The 21301-nt window shown below is 46.5% G+C and overlaps 2 protein-coding genes across 5 annotated transcripts; both read left to right on the top strand.

Annotated features, from left to right (window-relative positions):
* The first annotated feature begins 1027 nt into the window (after positions 1 to 1027).
* si:ch211-63p21.2 (FH1/FH2 domain-containing protein 1) lies at positions 1028 to 4744 on the top strand. The gene is made up of 9 exons (XM_062384286.1): positions 1028 to 2020; positions 2285 to 2425; positions 2536 to 2718; positions 3055 to 3174; positions 3255 to 3416; positions 3743 to 4005; positions 4083 to 4305; positions 4410 to 4526; positions 4607 to 4744. The coding sequence occupies exons 1-9, from the start codon at positions 1544 to 1546 to the stop codon at positions 4673 to 4675; spliced, it is 1755 nt and encodes a 584-aa protein (XP_062240270.1). The 5' UTR covers positions 1028 to 1543; the 3' UTR covers positions 4676 to 4744.
* Positions 4745 to 5220: 476 nt separating this feature from the next.
* Positions 5221 to 13921, top strand: hnrnpc (heterogeneous nuclear ribonucleoprotein C). Of its 4 annotated transcripts, none has more exons than XM_062383925.1 (10): positions 5221 to 5347; positions 7006 to 7039; positions 9844 to 10059; positions 10976 to 11247; positions 11402 to 11474; positions 11574 to 11621; positions 11774 to 11937; positions 12019 to 12132; positions 12329 to 12471; positions 12929 to 13921. In XM_062383925.1, the coding sequence occupies exons 3-10, from the start codon at positions 10055 to 10057 to the stop codon at positions 13034 to 13036; spliced, it is 927 nt and encodes a 308-aa protein (XP_062239909.1). In that variant the 5' UTR covers positions 5221 to 5347; positions 7006 to 7039; positions 9844 to 10054; the 3' UTR covers positions 13037 to 13921. The 4 variants fall into 4 exon arrangements, with proteins under 4 accessions (XP_062239909.1, XP_062239908.1, XP_062239906.1 ...); XM_062383924.1 differs by having other exon boundaries at positions 12016 to 12132; XM_062383922.1 differs by having other exon boundaries at positions 11774 to 12132.
* Positions 13922 to 21301: the final 7380 nt, after the last annotated feature.

Genomic DNA, 21301 nt, shown 5'->3' with positions numbered 1-21301 from the left:
GTGGAGCGCTGCCACGTTGTCCATCTTTGAATCTATGATTTAAACACAAATTTGTTAAAAACACTTCACCAAAGCTTTACATCGCAACTTATAGTTTTATCATGTGGTCAAAGAAATGGAAGGTTTGAATTATTTAAATCCTTTTTGCTGCAGACATGAAAACTCTGTTGATAAATAAATGTCCAGGAGTTTTCCAGTTGGAGCTCATTTCGGCCTAGACGTCCCCTGAGCCCCGCTGCCGCCTGCAGGAGCACTGAGTGAGATAAAGTGTAATTAGGGGGGGTAATGGCCGAGGGAGGGATCCTCATTATGGCTGCATGTGGACCATGCAAATGAAAGTACAGGTTCTCTCGTTATTCTCCCAGTTAAGCTGCAGTGGTTCTGCAGTTGTTCTGGAGCCTCAGGTTCAATCACAGAATCTTTCTTCCTTTTTGAGACGTTGTTTTGCGCCGTGCTTCACAATCTCTCTCTCTCCAAAGATTCACACAGAAACAGAACGGTCGACACACGCACTCGGCCAATCAGGAGCCGGTCTCAGCTGTCAATCATGACGTCTCAGCCGGTTTTTATAGCATCAAATAAAAACCAAACTGATCAGAAACATGAGAACTTGCCCACACATGAGGGTGAGAGGAACTCCCTCCATCCACTAACATGGAGGAGGCAGGATGTATAACCTGCCACAAAAGGGCCATATGTCGTCCATCTTTCTTACGTAAGGTCAAGGTGCCACATATATAAAAACATATTTGCTGCCTGTTTATAGAAATACAGTTGGAAGTACAGAAGGGGATGCAGGGCAGATTTTGGACTTGTGTGAGCTCAGGGGGGAGAAGCAGAGGCAGAAGAGGAGGGGAGCCACAGATCACCGGAGGCTGATAGAGGTTTGTTTATACACATGAAGCACTACAAACAGGAGATGCAGCCCCGATAAGCAAATTAAGGGAAAGGGTGCAACTCAAATAAACCAAAACCGATGCACCTCTCGCCCTCTGTGCTTCTGAATCTCTCACACACAGAAACACGAGGAAAGAGAAGCGACGGCTGGAGAAGCAGCATTTGGACGTTCTGGAAGTTCTGCAGAAAAGCGTTCCTCAGATTCCTTTGTCCTCCATCAGAGCTGGATGAACACAGCCCGTCATAGCTCCTGAAGCTCGTCTCTGACTGAAGTCACGGGTCTCTGGCGCTCGAGCAGGACAGCGGTCAACTCTTGGATCAACTCGTCCTCTCATGAGTTCAGGGACAATTGCAGGTTAGGGTGAAGTGAGAACATCCACTCAGAGGTGGTTGGAAGGTTGAGACTTTGTCGTGTGAGTTATGTGCGTCTGTGGTTGCAGAGTGAGGTGGTGAGGATCCACAGACATTCAGAGGAGGGGAGGCGGCTGCTCACTGCTCACATTTTGCTTTGGTGAGGCTGCATCCTTCATCCGATCAGCTTGTTTGTTGGAGTCACCTGTTCTTCAGCTCTTTAGAGAAATCATCACCTTCTTTGTCAGGTCAATGCCACTGAACATCAACAGAATCTCTGTTTGAGTCGCAGAGCATGAAGGAGGCCGAGCAAACCAAGGAGAACCCCCTGACCTGGGATCTGGACCAGCCCTGGACCTCCTTCCTCAAACCTGCTGCACGCAGTCTGTACCTCGACACCTTGGATTTCTCAGACCTGTGGGATGAGGAAGACAGCACAGAGGACGAGGGAACCATTTCATCTAATGAATCATCAGCATGCCTCCAAGCCCCTCCGGCACCCCCTCCTCTTCCTCCTCTTCCTCCTCCTCTTCCTCCTCTGGCACCAGCTTTATCCTCAGATTCACTGAAAAGTTCGACCCTCAAATCTCGGACCTTGAAGCTCCACTGGAGGGCAATGCAGACTCTGGCTCCCCTTCCGAGGATGACCCGCTTTGGGACCCAGACCATTTGGGCCGGACTTGAACCGGTGGATCTGGATACAAACCGGCTGGAGTACCTGTTTGAGTCGAAGGGCAGTAGCACCTGCTTTAAGCTGGCCTCTGGGCGGCAGGTAACCAACATCTGTTGAGCCACGTTTGACCAATATTTGAGTTACCGTCAGGTTTTCTTTACATGTAAAACTTTGGGGAAATAGTCAGTTAATAATAATCAGATCATCATCACTAGTAAATTGCCGTTTGCTGCGTCATGTGAATAAAACAGGAGGCAGCACTTTTCCATTGGATTTTATAGAACCACAAATGTGTCTCTGTCGGCAGCCAATCCTAAAGGATGCTCTTACTAGTCTTGTATCTTTCCCTGCGTCTCGTCACAGAAGCAGCCGTCAGTGTCGGTGCTGGGGATGAAGCGAAGTAACATCATAACCATCACCCTGAGCAGCCTGCCGCCCCCCCGCCTCCTCCCCCCTGCCATCTACAGCATGGACAGCAGCGTGCTGGACAGAGAGGACGTCCAGGTACAGTAGAGGTCGTGTCCCACAGTGAAGATTCAGCATCAGCATTTAATGAACAGTTGAAGTTTACTTTCTTACTGGATATGATAACATATTCTTTATCCATCAAACAGCGGCTTCAAGCGTTGATCCCAACGGAGGAGGAGCTCTCTCTGATCAGGGACGCCAAGGCCCAGAACCCCCACTCTCCTCTGGCCCAGGCCGAGCTCTGCCTCCTCACTTTGGGGGAGATCTCTCACCTGAGCTCCAGGCTTCAGCTGTGGGCCTTCGCTCTGGACTACGACTCCTTAGAGAGGGTAAGAGACAACAGAATGAAATCTACAGAGCTTCAGAGAGATAGATGCACAGACTCATAAATATCAGCCCACTTAATATGCCAGTTTCATGTTTTATCTTCTGAGAAATCGAGAATAAGGTTGAAAAACGCTTATCTTGCATTCCTGAAGACAGGGTTCTTCAAAGGTCCAGATCACATCGTTCCACCAAGTGTTGTGATGAACCATCCGGTAGATTTTGTGTAAAACTGACAAACAAACGCAAATAAAAACATCCTCATAAAACACACAACTATTGGTGGGACCACTTCCATGATGTCCTGTCACCAAAGATGTGATTCTTCCTTCTCTTTGCAGGAGATAGCTGAGCCTCTCTACCATCTGAAGCTGGCGATGGAGCAGCTGGCAGGAAGCCAGACCTTCAGATGTATTCTGGCAACGGTGTTGGCGATCGGAAACGTTCTAAATGGATGTAAGGTGGGTGCACTGTGACTCCAGGCCCCGTCCTCCGTGCAGTTTTCAGGTTCAGTGAGGGTTTGTCTTCTTGTCACACTAAGGCTCGTGGGTTTGAGCTGAGTTACCTGGGCAAGTTGTCCCAGGTCAGGGATACACACTCCCGCCAGCCGCTGCTGCACCATGTGTGTGTGCTGCTGCTGCAGCTCTACCCACAATCCTCCGACCTGTACTCCGACACCAGCGCTGTTACCAAAGCTGGAAAGGTGCGTAGTTATCGTGTGTGTGTGTATGTGTGTGTGTGTGTCCTGACTGTGTATTTATGTTATGCTTGCATTCGACTTTGCAGGATTATATAAATATAAAATAAATTCAACACGTGTGCTGCCATCTAGAGGCCAAAGCATGTCGATGTCCCCCTGGTGGCTGCCGTAATATAGGTCATAAGTCCCTCCTCCTCTACGTTAGTGGAAGGGACATGGACCGAACTCGTCCATGATTCTAAAAATCAACTATGTAAATGTATTCTAAATGAATCTAGACAACAATCCTCAAAATGTTGAAACTCCCCGTGTTCTTCTCCTCTTTACAGTGCGATTACTCCCTCGTCCAGTCCAACCTCTCTCAGCTGGAGGCCCTGTGCAAAGCATCATGGGAGCAGCTGAAGGTGCTGGACAAGGCAGAGGAAAAGAGGAAAGGAGGAAAGGGGGAGAAGAGGAGGGGGGTAGGAAGAGGAGGAGGAGACGAGACCTCGGCTCAGGAAGGTTCACTCCGTCAACAGCTGCCGAAGATTTTGAAAGAGTGCGGGGAGAAGCTGAAGGTCCTCAGAGCTGTGCACCGCCGGGTCATCAACAGGTGACTGATCACAGATTCTCCCTCCTCAAACCAATCAACAATACTTTATTAAGACTTCCAGTTTTCTGCTTCTCCAGGTTCCACTCTTTCCTCTTGTTCCTGGGCTACTCCCGAGCGATGGTGAGAGACACCAAAGCCGAGGACTTCTGTAAAACCATCAGTGACTTCTCCCTGGAGTTCCGGTCCACACGGCAGGGCCTCCTGCTGCAGAGAGAGCGGGAGCGACCGAGGAGCGGCGCCGAAAACCAAAGCCCCAGAACTCCTGGAGTCCGGCGCAGAGGTCAACCAGCGCCCACACAGGTTTCTCATTCTCTCATTATTCTAACAGAAATGGTTTGAAGTAAGGTCACGTGAGTAGCGTGGATGTTGCTCATATCCTAACTGAGGCCCTGCTGCCCCCCCAGGAGACTGAGAGAAGTGAGGAGCAGTGTTTGCTGGAGGAGGTGCTGCGAACGCCCGAGTCCATGTCGAGGCTGGACGCCACGCTGCCTCGACACCGCAGGAGGATGCCGACATCCAAGGTGCTACATGCTACATGCTCTTTCTCTTGTCGTTGTGTATGGAACGTGTCGTGCTGAACCGATGTTCTGCTTCTCGTCAGGTTCGTTCTCTCGGAAGCCGAAGTGTTGATCGAGCAGATGTCACTGAGTCACTGAGTGGGAGGATGTGAACAGGTGCTTAACACATCACCTCCCTTTATCAGTTTTTAATTATGTTCTTTGTTTGAAAGTGAAGATGCAATAAAAATCAGTTTTGATATAAGTGTGTTTCTGTGTGTGTTTTAATTGAAGACGACAAATTAGCATTGAAATATGTAACAATCAGTAACTAGAAATACAGCAAGCTGTTGTCTTAATGACTTTATCTCTTTGTGAGACAATAACTGTTATTATCTTGTTCATTATTTTGTATCTTTATTATGTTTTACCGCCCATAGACAATTTTATCAGATTTATAATCATTTATTTATATATATCTCTTTAAATCATAATTCAATAACATATATTGATTAGAAAAAAGTTAAAACCTTACATTATGCCTAATTAAATTATATTTTAGGTTTTCTATTTTCCTGTTTTCTTATTTTGCGTTGCGTTGAGCTCTCTCGGCCACCGTAGCACTGGCAGGCGCGTCTGCCAATCCGCGAGGCGTACATCCGCAAGGGCGGCGTGTCGAGCGTCCAATCAGAGGCCGGGAAGCGGCAGTGGGCGGGAGGTTGTGATGCGTTCAGGGCCGACGCCATTTCGTGTTGGCTGGTTTCAAGGTGAAACACCGCGGAGCCTCGATCGGAGCCGTTTCAAGTAAAAACAGCGTTTTACTCATTTTTAATAATAAGCTCCTGGTGAGTATTTTGAACCGAGAGATTTGATTTTTCCCTCCTATTTTTTCCCCCTGACTTTCAAAGCGCCTGTGGGAGTTTTTTTTGCTTTTTGTTTTTAATGTCTTTTTCCCGGTGTCCCTGAGACTGTGTTGGCTGTGGTGCGTACATTTTGTTGAGTGCTCAGTAGCCTTTGAAGATTTTTGCCTTTTATCTTTCGAATCCGACCTTTAAAGCCCGTCTCCCGGGGCTTTGATGTGTGGGAGCGGTCTGTGTGTCTGCGTGTTGTCGTGAGGAATCCTCCAGGCGGCTCTGGACTGCGCTTTTCTGGAGACGTGTTTTTGATTTTTGTGTATGATCTGTGCCTCACGAGACTCATGTATTTTTCCTGAGAGATGTATTTCCTGCAGCAGATCTCTGAGGAGTGATGTGATCCTTCAGGAAGTGTGTGTCCCTCCACCCTGGAGGAGAAGTGCGTGGCTTTTTGTGATCAGGAACATTGACTCCGTGTTTTTGATGGTTGTACCTTTGTGTAGCTTTGGTGCATTTTGGTTTCTGGTTGTAAATCATTAAAGTTTATTGTCTTGGGAAACCCAATCATTCATTCGGTACCAGTTTGTGAAGCTGCTTCGCCCCAGGAGGAGGGCCTGTGTGTTTGTGTTTGTTTGTGTGTGTGTGTGTGTGTGTGTGTGTGTGTGTGTGGAGAGGGGGGGCTGCTGCTGGTAGGGAGCTGCACCCAGGCCTCCACACTGATCCTTTAATGTCGTAGATTCATGTCCCCCCCCACTCTACTGTCCCCCACACCGTCCTCTGCCAGTGTCCTTGAGCAGGAATCCCTCCAGGCTACAGGGGGCGCTGCTCTGCTGGCCACCCCTTCACTCTGGACAGTGGAGGGGCAGCCACCAGCTCCCCCTGCTCATTCAGCTAGAGTCTAAGACAATCAGTTAGAAATCATTTAAAAACAATAATCTATTGTGTTTGTTCTATAGACACTGAACTGTTGAATGTAAAATCAGTAAAACTGTAGTTTGACCAAAAGACATTAATTACAGGACTCAATTAATCACTGCAATGTTGAAAATATAAAGATACATTTGGGCCCAATGCAAATCCATACAAATTGATTTCAATATCAGAATATTTACTTTTCATAAGTCGACGTTAACTCCAGAAAGAAGCAGCAGCAGCAGGAGATGGTTCGAGTCCGAGTGGGAAGTCCACAGGACCATTTAGGGGAGGGGAGGAGTCTGGGAAAAGCAGGAGGCGGGACATGATGTATTAATTTATCACAAAAATAATCTCTTCCAAGTTGTGATTTGCTTTTTAAAGTTTTGCGTCCGTTTCACATTAGAAAGGTCTCCGACACGCCCCCTCGCTCGCTGACATGTCAGGACGTCTCACCAGGGGGCCGTGCAAGAACATGTCCAGAACAACTGGACAACTTGGATTTTTGCTCCTCACACACTCTGGAAGGTTTCAGGGACATCCCCAGACCTCCCTGCATGTCTGACAGCAGTGTTGAACTCATTAGGAACATTACAACTGGAATAATCTTTTTGTTTTTTACCTATTTCATTTGACTTTTCATAACTGACCCTCCCCCTCTTGTTTGTGTAACAGGTCTGGTTCATTTTCAGAGGATTTCCTTTCTAATTTTTTCCATTTTGTTTCCCCCTGTTTAGTTTTTGAAGCCACTTTTTTGAACAGCGGCAAATCGTAAGTTGGTCTCAACCTCTTTTTTTTTTCCACCTCAACTTTTGCATCAGTTTTTTTTCTATATTCCACTTTTGTTCTCACCCCTTTGTGATTTAGCCCATTTCTCCCCTTTTGGATTTCCTAGAGCAAGTAGCATGTAGTGTTTGATTTGAATTGAATTTATTTGATTCTCTGATGCTGTTTGGGACTCGTTGCCTCTGACATGAGCTTCCAGACATTTCCTCAGTTCGTGATTATAAGTAGCTGAATAACACTTCCTCATAAAGTCTTAGATGAAGGAGCGATACCAACCAAGGCCAAATTAATCCAGATTTTTAAACGTTACTTATTTTTTGTGCGAGTGCATGTGATGGAGTCAACTTGAGTCCTTTACATTTTTTCACAGAAACCTCATCCACTCGCCCTCTCGCTCACTGTGAGTTTTCTAGAGATTTTCCTGCGTTTTATCATATTTTCTGGACATTTGACCACGGGGGGTGGGGGGGTGGGGGCCCCTTCAAGTAAAGCCCCTCCACAAAATGTCAGGTCTGAAAGCAGCTTACGATCCCTTAATCCAGCATGGCTTCTGAAAACCACCAATTACTAACTCACTCACTATTCTAGAATACTTTTTTGATTTGGAAAAGAGACTCTGGAAGAACTTTGATCAAAATCATCAAATCTGTTTTTTTCTCACTTGCTTTTTTCACATCCATTTTCAGTTCAATGGAACTTTTCTTTTTCTATATTTAAAATAACCCTCGACACACAGCTGCACACATGTGGGACACCTGTCCGCTGCCGAGCTGCTCAATCGGTCACGAGTCTTTTTCCATCGAGCGGCAGCAGCACGACTTTCACAGTTCAAGCACAAACATTCACTCACGTCACTGATCGGCTGTAAAACGACATTTCCTGTGAACATCTTTATATCCGTCAGTGCACGGCCCCGATGAGGCACCGGACAGGACAAGGTGCCACGATAAATGTAATGATGTAAATATACTGTCATTGAATTACACACTACAATGAAAACCTTCTTTTAATATATATAGGTATAAGATCTGTAGCACATAGCGTCCCAGGCAGATTTGACATTATAGCACAACCCATTATATCAATAGAAAAGTCCTGCAAGAGAAACCACCTGTGTGAAGCTTATATTGTTCTGTCTGTCCGTCTTTCACCTCCAGGAAGTTACCAAAATAAAACAACGACTGCATAGTCAGCAATGTTAATGTCTAACGCGTATACATCTTTTCAAATGGTACTTCTATGAAAAGTGGAGTACAGCCTTATGAAGAATCCAAATTCAAATCCATTTTTAGGAAATATTCATCGCATTTGGCCGATTTTCTGAAGTGAAGCTAATTTCACAGTGGACTCAAATTCGGAGGACGTCATTAAAACCCTTATTCTGTTGAGAAAAAAAAAATACAATCCTCACGGAGCGAAGTCCCAGAATGTGTACCTCCTTTAAAATGGAAACGTCAAAGACACGGTCACCGAAGGGGGGGGGGGGGGGAATTCATCACAAACTGACGTTGACTCCACTGAAACAAGTCGGTGTCTAGAAGTCTTGATTTATATCGTAAAGGAGTTTCTGTCTCAGTTTCTAGTTTCAAGTCTTCTTCAAACAGCTGATGTTCATTTAGTGAATTATGATCATTTAGAGTCAAACAGACCATAAAGCACCGGATGTATGGGGGGGTGGATACCATGTGACAGCTAGTGGCGTCCAATGGGAGCAGGTCTCAGGTGTAGTTGTAGGTGGGCGTGGAGTGTCTCAACTCTCAGTCAGGCTCCACCCCCTCCAAATATGGTTATTCCTGGTTTCCAAAAAACAAGATGGTGCTGAACACAATGAAAAACTCGAGGCTCAAAAACTGTATAAAATACTTTGTGACCTCGCAGAGAAAAATCATTCTGACAGATTCAAAACTGTAGTTTGAAATTCCCTGCTAGTTTCGCCTGTCACAGTGGGTTAGTCCAACCAATGTGGTCGAGGGGGGGGGGACTGGAGACAGAGCGTCCCTGTGTGTGACGCATGCTGTGATAATCCTGTGAGACCAGAGCGTTACGTAACTCTGCGGCGTGGAGACGATTGTGACAGCGGCCACAGTCGGGCGTCGGTGCTCGTATCAAAGCAGACGCTCTCACCTCCGGGACATGTTCTCTGTGATAATCTGCTGCTGCGTCACATGATGTCGAGCAGCGAGAGGACAGAGTGTGAGCGAGAAGACAGCAGAGGATCAGGATCTGATCTGAACTCCACTCATAGAGACGTGACAGGAGATTCCATTATCTTCTACTGTAGTTTAGTTTTAATCTGCAGACTCTCCTTCCTTCTTCTTCTAAATGTTGCTCACAAAGTCAAACGATGAAGAGGAAACTTCAAGCTGAATATCGATCTGAAACTATAAACGTGAAATTTACAGACAAAATGCAAATATTACAAACATCACGTTAAGTCCAGTTTATTTTAAAAAGCACATTTCAAAACAACCACGGAGCCAAAGTAGCAAAGAGCCGGAGGACGACACTATATGTGAAATACAAGACGAGAATAAAATAGAGTAAAATGTTTTGATGTGGATTTTAACAACTCAGAAGTTCTAGAGTCTTGAATATGTTACTGCTCCTGTGGTTTCATTTGTTAAATATTTACTGCAACAAACCTGAACATTATAATCTTCATCCCGGTGGTTCCTCTGTCTTTGCTACTCTCTTCACCCTTTGTAGAGATCTTTGAAGTTATTTAATCTATGAGTCAATCATCTAAGGTCTAAATGCATCTGGTTTATTTGTCACCGTTTATCCCACAGGTTTTTATTTTTATTTTTTTTACGGGCCACTCAATTTTTTAAAACCTTGTGAATCCCGTCTTGGGTTCCATCAGAAATCCAAGCAACCCCCCCCAGAGCTAACGCCTGGAGGTGTAGTAGACGTCTCCACAGTCACTGACTCGGTCTCATAGTCCCTGACGACCTCCTCCTCCCCAGCAGAGTCAGGCAGGCCGACCTCCGACCCCTGACGATGGAGTGAGTGCTGGCAGCTTCATGACCTCACTGTGTTCTGCTTCCTCCCGGGGGGAAGTCCACTCACACAGTTTGTAAAGTACAGGACCAAATACATCAATGAGTACAGTAGTGTTTAGGACAGTAGAGGATGAGGACAAAGGGCAGTTCTGTCTTAGTAAACATGTTTTACTCTATTTACCTTCAGCCCTCACTAGTGCCTGCGTTACAGTGCCCCCCAGGGGTCAAGGCCAGAACTGTTTTGAGGAATACTTTGACATTACCTGTCAACACTCTTCTTCTCCGGTTCCCCCTGCGCCACGGAGCCCGTCTGCACCGATACACAGGGCCTGTACTGTGATGACAGTGGTGCATGATGGGAACAGGAACCTATTGACAGATAATGCTAAAGTATACTGAGGTCATGCAAATGTAATCCTCTAAAGTTCTGGCGGTGAGCCTTTGGCGGCTCGTTAGTAAACAGTTGATTAACTGATAGAATATCAACATAAATATTGATTCATTTAATAAAAAACACCAAACGTGCAATTTAAACACTCAGATTCTTAAATGTGAGGATTTCCTACTTTTCTTTGCTTTACATCATTTAAAATGAAGATGTCCACTTGGAATCTGCTGTGACCCTCTTCCTCTCTGGGATACACGTTAAATGTATGTTTTATAATAATTATTAAAGGTTATTACACCAGCTGAACTCTCACTGATACAAAGGATTTAGTTTTCAGGATAAAACACGAGTTAGTGTCAAAGCCCAGAAGAAGCTCCTACATACAGAACCAGACACAAGCAGACACAGATCACTACGTCAGGTCTTTGTCATCCACCTCTTCTCGTCTCCCTGAACACAAACCTCCACCTCACCCCCCCCTCCTCTCCTCACCCGTCCTCCGTGCCTCCCCCCTTCTCTGTCTCTGTGCAGCTGCTCGTCGTCCTCCACCTCCAGCTCGATGGCCAGCAGCAACGTGACCAACAAGACCGACCCCCGCTCCCTCAACTCCCGCGTCTTCATCGGCAACCTCAACACGCTGCTGGTCACCAAGGAAGACGTGGAGGCCATCTTCTCCAAGTACGGCAAGATTGTGGGCTGCTCCGTGCACAAGGGCTACGCCTTCGTCCAGTTCTCCAACGAGAGGAACGCCCGCACCGCCGTGGTCAGCGAGGACGGCCGCATGATAGTGGGACAGGTCCTAGGTGAGGGGGGGTGGGGTTTGATTTCATTAGTTTTGGATTATTCCAAAGTTGCTCTTATTGTTCCCTGGTGTTTTCCTGCAGCGACAGAAGGTGTAAACTCAAAGGAACATGTTCCTCTGGCTCCTCACAGCTTCTTCTCCTTCTCCTCCCTCAGACATCAACCTGGCCGGCGAGCCCAAGCCGCACAGATCGAAGACGGTGAAGCGTTCTGCTGGAGACATGTACAGGTGAGGACACACGCCTCTGACACGTGGGGCCTCGTGTGAAGGTTAACAGCTTTTTAATGTAGTGAAGCTTCTCCTCCATCTCTTCTTCTTCTTCTGCAGCTCCTCTTTTGAATTGGACTACGACTTCCAGAGAGATTACTACGACCGGTGAGGCCTGTTTCATTATTTAATGAATCGACCACGTATGAGCTTGTTGATCCAGGTTTACTGTCTGGTTCCCACAAATCTGTCACTAACATGAGGTAGATGGATGCACATAGAAAACTTAGTAAAACTTTAAACTTGTGGTTCTACCTCAGGATGTACTCGTACCAGTCCCGGGTGCCTCCCCCCCCCCCGCCCCTGTCCCGCGCCATCATCCCCTCAAAGCGTCCCAGGGTCAGTCTGAGCGGAGGAGGAAGCCGAAGAACCAAAAGCAGCTTCTCGTCCTCGTCCAAAAGCAGCCAGAGGACGTCACGTACAAGTCAGTCCAACACTGTCTCTGTCCCTCCGAGTCGCATCGCCCAGGATCCTCGTGACTGTCCCTCTGTTCCTGTCTCAGCAGTGAGGACGGATGATCTGCAGACCATCAAGAGGGAGCTGACGCAGATCAAACTCAAGGTGGACTACCTGCTGGAGAGCTTAGGGCACATGGAGAAGGACCACAGCAAGAAGTCTGGTACGTCTGAGATGATGCAGAGGACAGCGTTTTAAAGACAAGGGTCAAAATAATGAATCAGGAGAACATTTAGTTCTATGCAACTTTTACTGAGCAACAGCGCCCTCTGCTGCCAGGGGTGGTGTGAAACTCTGTGGGGGGGAATGATCCTCATCAGCTCCCATCAGTCTCTCTGTGTGTCCCTCTGTCCTTTCAGAGATGAAGAGCAGCAAACCAGAGCCCGGCGAGCTGTCCCCGCTCCACTCGTCCACCTCCAGCAAGAAGGACGACCGGATGAAACGGGACAGAGAGATGAACGACTCCGAGGAGGAGGGAGACCTGCTGGATGACGAAGATGAGGTGAGGAGATGAAGCAGATGTTCGGGTTGTCTCTTTACTTGTAGTGTTTTCATAAAGTTTCAGTCTTTTGTTGAAAACATGTTCTCTTTCCTTCAAACTTTTGTAATTTGACTGTTTTTTGTCTCCAGTGACATTTCAGTCCCACCGTCATTTAAATCATCAAATAACTTATTGAACATACGTCAGTGTGATGAGATATTTAAAGATGCTTTAACTTTTTTGTTTGGTCCATGTCCCGTCCACTAACATGGAGGAGGGGAGGGTTATGACATGAACTGCATCCAGCCACCAGGGGCCAATCAAGATGATTTGATTCCCTTTTAGGAGCTGTCATGTCGTCCATCTTTATTAACAGTCTAGAATCAAACCATGTTTTATTTTTATTTGTTTACGTCGTGAAAAACCAAGAGAGGAATCCGCTCCGCTCACGTGACGTCCATTTTGTCTTTCTCTGCAGATGAAAAGCAGAGGAAGAGACGAGGATGAGGAGGAGGATGAGGAGGAGGAGGGCGAGCAGGAGGAAGGAGAGGACGACGGCGACAGCGCCAACGGAGACGAGCTCTAAACTCAACAGACGCATGAACACGGAACCGACACGCGTCACGTGCTCATATCTGCTGACTGGACATTAGTACATGTGTATTCCTCTCTGTCGCACAGACACACACACTAACTCTCACTGTGTGTCCACTGCTTCTTTCTGGATTTCTTCATTTTTATTTTTAATGTTTCTTTCAATTTCATAGACCGTTTCTGACACTGGATGAAACATGTCATTGAGGCCAGAGGCTCGTTGGTTTGAGGATGAATGTTAATGTGTTGCACGTTTGACCTCGGGGGTCACGAGCTGTTTCCGTATAAAAGCAACAGAGAGCCTTCTGCAGTTATTGATTTTTAGATTAACGTGTTGAGTTGTTGCTTAATTTGAACAAATGACCACTCAGCAGTGGCCGACATTTGAAATTACTCGGTAAGAAATATCCTGAGGTGCAAAGTTTTGAATTTAAGTCAAATAACCAGATGTGGTAGAAAAGCCCAGGCTTCATTTTGATTTGTTATTATCCTCGACCCGGCTGCTGCACCGCTGCTTCCTCGCCAGCAGAGGACAGTGTGTCACAACAAGGACTACACATCTGTTGTGTCTCATCTTCACCTTCTGCTCGTCAGATAACAGGTTCTCTCACGTGAGACTGCAAACGCTCGGACAGAAACCTCCCTGCTCGAGACCCCTGGTCTGTGTTGTGGAGGTGCTGTGACCTCCGTTGACCTTCACTTGTGTGATGCAGTGCTACTCCATGTTTGTTTCTGTTTGTCACTCCGGCTGCAGGTGAGACTCAAATTTATGTGTTTTCCAAAGTTGGACCGTATATGAGATTTGGGAAGAACCCACGTGGATGTGTTCGACTCATTGTACTGTATAACAATAAAATAAAAAGTTTATAAAAAGGTTCAGGTGCCGTGGACGTGTCTCCACTTCCTCCCACTTTCCAGAAATGAACCCAAAACATCTGGTGTACGAGCGCGGCCATCTTGTGGACAGCGGATTCTGACCAGGTCTCCGTTCACAGTCCAACACGTCTCTTCACACACATCATCAACATGCTTCAGGCTCAACTCCAGTAACAGCTAAATACATGTGAACACAGATGAATCCAAAAAGCTTCCCGATGAGTCATCGTGTTGCGTCTCTTTCTCTTCATTGGTCAAACTGGAAACCAGAAGAAGCTCTTCAGAATCTTTAAAAGAGATTAATCTTGATTGTTCATTTATTAATAGCGTCAAATTAAAACCAAACTGCAAATACTTAAATATAGAGAACTACCTCGAATTTAATGTCTTAATATTTCTGTAAAAATGAAATCTCTCCTAATCAATGTATTCATTTAATCTGTCGGTCCTGTTATCGTTTGTCTAAATTTAGGGATCACGAGGTACTTCATTTCGAAACTACAGCTCCCACAATTCTTAGGGAGCCCAAACCGGAAGTAAAAATCTTTGCGTGGGACACAAGATGAACCTCTTGTGTTTTTAGCTTAGCTTTCCTCATTAGCACCACTTAAAGTGTCCCGAATTAGCCATGAGTACTTCCTGTTTGCATTCTGCTATTGGACTCGCAGACGGCTCGTACCGAATTCTTTTAATTCTGAAGAAAACGTAGAAACGCGATGATTCCCGGGCAGGTTCCTGAGAAGCGAGCAGCGCCCCCCCTTTCTGTGATTTCAAAGCGGATTTGTGGACGTTTCTCACAATGGACTTCGGATGTGAAGATGTCTTCGGTAAGTGCAAGTCCCAGCGAATACAAAAATGTGCGCATGATGTTTGTGTCTGAGTATTTGACCGAGTTATCAGCGACAGAGTTTGAGGAACTTGACGCAAAGTGCAGCGACGCTTCCCTGTTGGAGTTTCAGGTGTTTTTAAGCTGCTGTGTGAACTCACCTGGTCACACGGGTGTTTGTATTCATCTGTGTAAAATGAGCATTAACAGGTGAAACTGCTTCTTCTCAATCTAAAGTCCTATATCAGCAAACACTGAACAGGTTCTTCTATCTGTTTTAATCTTTGCATACTGATCGTTGGGCCCCAGTTTAAGGATTTCAAAATAAAAGTCGCTCAAGGAGATTATGTTTTCTGTCTGTTTGTAACAAAATTTAAAAAAAAGTACTGTTCACTGAAACTTGGTGGAGAAATCGGATGAGAAAGAACCAATGAAGCTCCGGCTCCGATCAAGTTTTTTATTTATTTATTTTGTTAAAATTTTATTTTGTTAAAATTGATTTTCTTTAATTATCGAGGAAATATTCAAGGATGTAGATAAAATAAATGAGTCATATTTGGGGGTTTGATTGATTTTATTTAATTGGATGAATGAGTGATTCAGTCTTCAAGATAGACAGAGAAGAAGAAAACCAGCCTGTTTGTCCTCGACTTCATTACCAGTGACCAAAGTGCATCAATACACAGCTTCCTTATTAATATACATGATCCTGCTGCAGCCTGCTGAGGCCGTGGAGTGATGGATGTAAACACAGAGAGGAAGAGGAACCAGGGAGAACTAATCAATAAGCTGCCGTCCTCAGGGTGAACGGTGATTAACCAGGAGACAACAAACAGAGGAGGCCGGGAGAATGAGAGAGGAGGGATGGAGGGAGGGAAGGAGGGAGGGAGGGATTCACTGGCCCTAGAAGACCAGAGACAGATGGAAGAAAAGATGACAGATGGAGAGAGGAGAGGAAGAGCCTGGAGGAAGAAGAAACAGTTATAGTGAAGAAGTGCAGCTCTCTCTCTCTCTCTCTCTCTCTCTCTCTCTCTCTCTCTCTCTCTCTCTCTCTCTCTCTCTCTCAGCATGTGTTCATTAATAATGTTGGTAGTTTCTCCGGTGACTAATTTACTCTTGATGGGTTTTCCTGCTGTGACGAGTCTAAAGTCACATCACATAGTTTTTGCAGACTTTTATAAAAGATGGAGAATTTTGAGACTGTGTCCAGTTGTAAACAAAATCCTGCAGCAGTCCGAATATCACATGTAGAATAAATATAGAGCAGATGTGAATGCTGTGTCGGGGGATGCAGGTGGGAGGGAGGATGAGAGTGACGCAATAATCCGAGTCAAAGAGAGGTCACGGCCGAGGAGGAGAGAGAGAGGGGAAGAAGAAAGTGAGGAGGAGGGGGATGAAAGCAAGGAGGGTGGCAGGGCAGAGTTCATGAGGAGCGAGAGAGGAGGGAGGTGGAGTGATACAGGGACGAGCGTCACTGGGAGTTCATTGTGTGAATGTGAGAGAGTGTGTGTTAGTGTGTGTCTGTTCACTGATTCATGCATGTGATCAAAGAAGCATCTATAGCAATAATGAAAAGTGCTGCTTTAATAACAATTTCCATTTGCACCTAATTCCCAGTCCGTTAAGGAGTAACGAGTGACGCTCTGCCGACACATAGAGCAGCTGCTCTGCTAAACCACCGTCTGAATGACAAGATGCTTCTGGTTCTGAGAGTCTGTGGAAAAGACTGAAAGTAAGAGTGTCATTGAATGATGGCCCACAAAGAAGGTAAAAAAACATCAATAAACTTAAGTTAAATGTAAATTAAATATAAATAAACACCCTGTCTGGAGATGTTAAATGTGTCTGCACTCAGTGACTGCTGTGAATATGATAAATAATCATAATAAGAGGAGGAGGAGAAGGAGGAGGAGTGGAGGAATAGGTGCTGTAGGATGTTGTGCCTCCCGCCTCTTTTCTCCCTCCGGCCATATTCAGCCCCCCCCCCCGTCTCTCTCTGTTTTCCCTACATATCTGTTTACTATCCCCCTCTGCTTCTTACTCCCCTGCCCTTCATCTCTCCGTCACTCCTCCTCCCTGGCTCCCACCCTCCATCACTCCTCTCAGATCTCTCTCCATCTACCATGAAACACCATCCCTCTCTTTTCCCTCCCTCCCCGCTCGCTGCACAGCGATTGTAGTCTGATCTGAGTTCAGCCTCAGACTTCCTGCCAGCCACCTGTAATCGGTCCTCACAGATAATCTGCTCGTGTTCAGGAACATAAAATGTGCAGATATATCAGTTTTTTCAGAGTGATACATTTATACATGAGAACCACACAGATGCTGCTGCCTCAGAGAGCTATGCCACATATCTATGCATGTCAAAGTATTAACAAGTCGTCCTCATACAGACACTCATTCCATATATTTATATAAACATTATACAACTAGAGAAGCACTCAGGGACCTCCACCAGGGTCCCACACTCACAGGTGTCCTCAGAGGGTCCTCAGAGGGTCCTATGTTGTTGTCTTTGTCTCTTCCTTCCACTGAGTTATTGTGTAATCCTGTTGGCAAACAAAGCAACAATCCAACTAAAAAACACACAATCAGACGGGGGGCGAAAACATAACCTCTGTGGCAGCAGTTAGTTTCCCTGATGCTCTAACAAGTACTGCAATGTTTTTGTTTACTTTTGTTTTTTGTTTGGAGTAAAACCAGCTCGATCAGCCTTTCTGTCCATATGGTGGAAGCTCCCGTCTCGTTGTGTCCTGTCCTCGGGTCCAGAGACGCTTTCCAACACATTCATATTCATCAATATCACTTTAATCTCTAGAAACTGGGTTATTGGCAGCGGAAGATGATTCTGCCTCTCAGCACTCGTCCCTGTCTCGTCCTCACGCGCTCATTTGACAGCTTTCCTGAGAGTCTGTCTTCGTCCACCGCGGGAAAAGAAAAGGAGACGAGGAACTGAGAAGAAGGAGAACAAGATGTGGATTGGAAAGAAGGGATGAGACGGAGATGAAGGAGGTCTGTAAGAGGACAGAGAAGTAGAGACAAAGACGTCACAGTCACCGCAACTAGGTCAGGCACCCAGTGATGTCACAGTGATGGCAGCCCACCGGGCCAATCACATGCAGGGACACGCCCACAGGAAAATAAACTGGGGACCCCCCCCCCCCCCATGTTTTCCTGCAGCTGTTACACATCACACACACGTTAGTCTACTGCCTAAATGTTAAATGGACAGTTAACAGAGGACTGGCCCGGTTCCAGACGAGATGCAGTAACTTTTACTTGTTTTCCTCTCCCTCCTTCATCTTCTTGTCCTCCTCGTCCTTGTCCTCCTCGTCCTCCTCCTTGTCCTCGTCCTCCTCCTTCTTCCTCCCTCCCCCCGTCCACTTCCTTTCACAAACATCAAACCGTGACCGAAGCCTCTTTCTTCACTGAGACGGAGCTGACGAGGACGGCTGCAGCGTGCACACGACACTGGAGCTATTCCTGAAGTTCCTTTTTGATTTCTTCCACATCAGACACGTCCACTTGTCCTTCATCAAGAGCTGATAGCTGTGCATTCGAGTCTGTCTGTGTGTGTGTGTCTGTGTGTGTGTGTGTGTGTGTGAGGCAGATTCAAACAGACCTGAGGCTGTGGTGCGGAGGTGACACATGAACATAAAAAGCTAGAAGAAGAATTTGTCACTGTAGCAGCTGGAAACTCTGTCGTCTGTTTTCTCAGACGATGATAACGAGCCGGTGACATTCAAACTTAATTATCACTCTACATGCTCCTGGCGTCTAAATAAAGACGAAGTGCAAATTAATCAGAATAATGAGCAGAGGGGTGATAAGTGCTATTTTTAAATGAATTGCATCGTCTTGGAGTGAGAACTGTAAATTCATGTTTAAATGGTTTGAGTGAAAACGTGATTCTCGTGGGGGATCACATATAGAACTCAAGGGAAATGGAAGATCTTAAGTTTTCTATATATTCTGCCCTCATGATAAATCAGATGAGATGATTGATTTGTCTACTAGTAAGATATAATGTGCACGAGGACATGAAGTGAAACACATGAATGACTGTAAAACGTGCTCATGTAATATCTTCTAAGTGAAAACAAAAGTCTCTCATTCACAGAAGCTCATCTTGAATCTGTGAACTCACACCATCCCTGATAATAACTTCTGACTGGTCATTTAAAAATCATCATAGCATAGTTCTACCTGTTCATTTATTCTTTCTGTGGTGTTTTGAGTGTCTTTCATGCACCAACATGAAAATGAAACTGTCCTTTTTGATTTCTCTGAGTTCTGAGGTTGTGACTTGCTCCTGACAGTCACTCAGTGCCCCCTGTTAGGATCATTGTTGGTCTGTCCATGTGTAAGCTGTTATGTGCATTTAGGGAAATTAAATCATACGTTGGAAAACAGAAAGAAAGCCAGATTCTCTTTGGAACATTCCGATCTTCTCGTCCTTCCATCAGGATCAACCCTGTTGAACTGCTGCTGCGGTGGGTAGGAGACGGGAGGAGGAGGACCTGGGCGTGTTATAAGGAGCAGCCGGGGTCACCAGGTCAACTACTGTGATTAAAAGGAGCCTGGTTTAGCCGGCGCGGGGGCCACCAGTGGAGAACCAGTGGAGAACCAGTGGAGAACCAGTGGAGAACTGCATCTGCTGCACATTATCCAGTCTGTCTGGGATCCGTCGAGCGGAGAGGACGAGATGGGCTGATCCAAGCCACTGCTCCCAAAACTGCTGAAGAGGAGCTCACATGGAGGAGATGAAGGTTTTCCTGTAGATCTGGTTCAACGTTACCACAGCCGGAGGATCTGAAGACCCACAGCCGGCTGAACGGATGCATGACACAGACGTTTCATTCGAAGCTTAAATCTGAAACTCCTGCACATGGAAATCCAGCACATCCCTGAATACAGGATGTGCTGGAATCAAACTTGTGACTCATACTTTCATAATTACATGACCAGCTACCTGCACCGGCCCCGGCTCCGTCCCCGAGGTCCAAAAATGATTGAGCTCAGGTTTCATCATCTTAATAGCACGATAGTGGATTACACCACACAGGCATTTGATTGACACAGCGGGGGAAGTTGATTATAATGGAAGGTTACAATCAACCGTCCAAATGGGATTCAAGCTCTTTCTCAAAATGCTAAACCTTGTCAGAATATAAAAAGTACCTCAGGTGCTACTGGGTCCTTTTATAGTTTTGAATGTCGGTTTTGTTTGAACATCATATTTCAAGCGGCGCCAGTGAAGTCACTTCCTGCTCCACGTGGAGCTCAGCAGCCAGCGTCTTGTCACAAAGCATTTCCAGGCTGATTGTTCTCTGTGTCATGTGACTGCTTGTGTGTCAAGCTTCTGGGTTTTCTATTGTACCTCTATCTTGATGTTGGCAGGCGTACAAGAACAAGTCCTGTGCTCCACCTCGCTGTTTGACTGGTTGCTCCAGAGGCAGAAATCCCCTCACAGACCCTGAAGTCAGACCTCGATGTGGAGAAGTTTGTAACTCTCCAACCTGTTAGACATCTTCTCTGGTGGAGTGCTGGTGCTCCGTCACCGCCTCCTGCTGTGGAGGAGGGACTCCTCCCAGTAGCCTCGGCCCAGGATGGATCGCTCCCAGTAGCCTCGGCCCAGGATGGACCGCTCCCAGTAGCCTCTGCCCAGGAGGGACTCCTCCCAGTAGCCTCGGCCCAGGAGGGACTCCTCCCAGTAGCCTCTGCCCAGGAGGGACTCCTCCCAGTAGCCTCGGCCCAGGAGGGACCGCTCCCAGTAGCCTCTGCCCAGGAGGGATCGCTCCCAGTAGCCTCTGCCCAGGAGGGAACGCTCCCAGTAGCCTCGGCCCAGGAGGGATCGCTCCCAGTAGCCTCTGCCCAGGAGGGATCGCTCCCAGTAGCCTCGGCCCAGGAGGGACCGCTCCCAGTAGCCTCGGCCCAGGAGGGATCTGAAGTTCAAGGTTGTTTTTCCGGTCATGCAGCGGTCAGGAGCTTCAGGAGCTTCAGGAGCAGTGTTTTGAATAATGTGTGGTCCACAGCAGCAGTCAGATGTTCTCAGCTTGTGTTGCTGCAGCAGCTCGGCCACCAGGGGGGCGTTACGTCACCGTTAATCCAGCCGGGCTGCACAGCCGCTGGGTCGAGATAACCAAAGACCAGTGATATCAAACTGGAATGTTGTTGCGTGTCCCTCCCTCCGGGTCCATATCGTTTCTCCTTTTCTGTATTTATTATTTTTACTCCCACAGTCGCACTTTGTATTGATAATATCAAACCAGTCCAGTAGAGACTCTTCCCCTCTGCTCCTCTGGGACAGAGTGTCTCCGTGTTCAATGGTGGAACAGTCCACTCTCAATCTATTAACACAACTGATGAATAGTGAAAGTGATATTAGATAATATAAGCTTTTAGTAATTATGAAGTGATACAATGAATTCTATGAGAGATCAAAGTTAAAAACTTCAACATTCAATAACTTGTTGGTCTCCATCCAGGGACTCCTTGGACTCATGTCCCCTCCACAGATCCTCCTTCCTCCTCCTGTTCTCCTCATCCTCCTCC

Source organism: Platichthys flesus, chromosome 24, assembly GCF_949316205.1.
Source record: "Platichthys flesus chromosome 24, fPlaFle2.1, whole genome shotgun sequence".
Lineage (NCBI taxonomy): Eukaryota > Metazoa > Chordata > Actinopteri > Pleuronectiformes > Pleuronectidae > Platichthys > Platichthys flesus.
The sequence above is the reverse complement of the archived record's forward strand: the minus strand, read 5'-3'. Positions and strand labels throughout refer to the sequence as shown.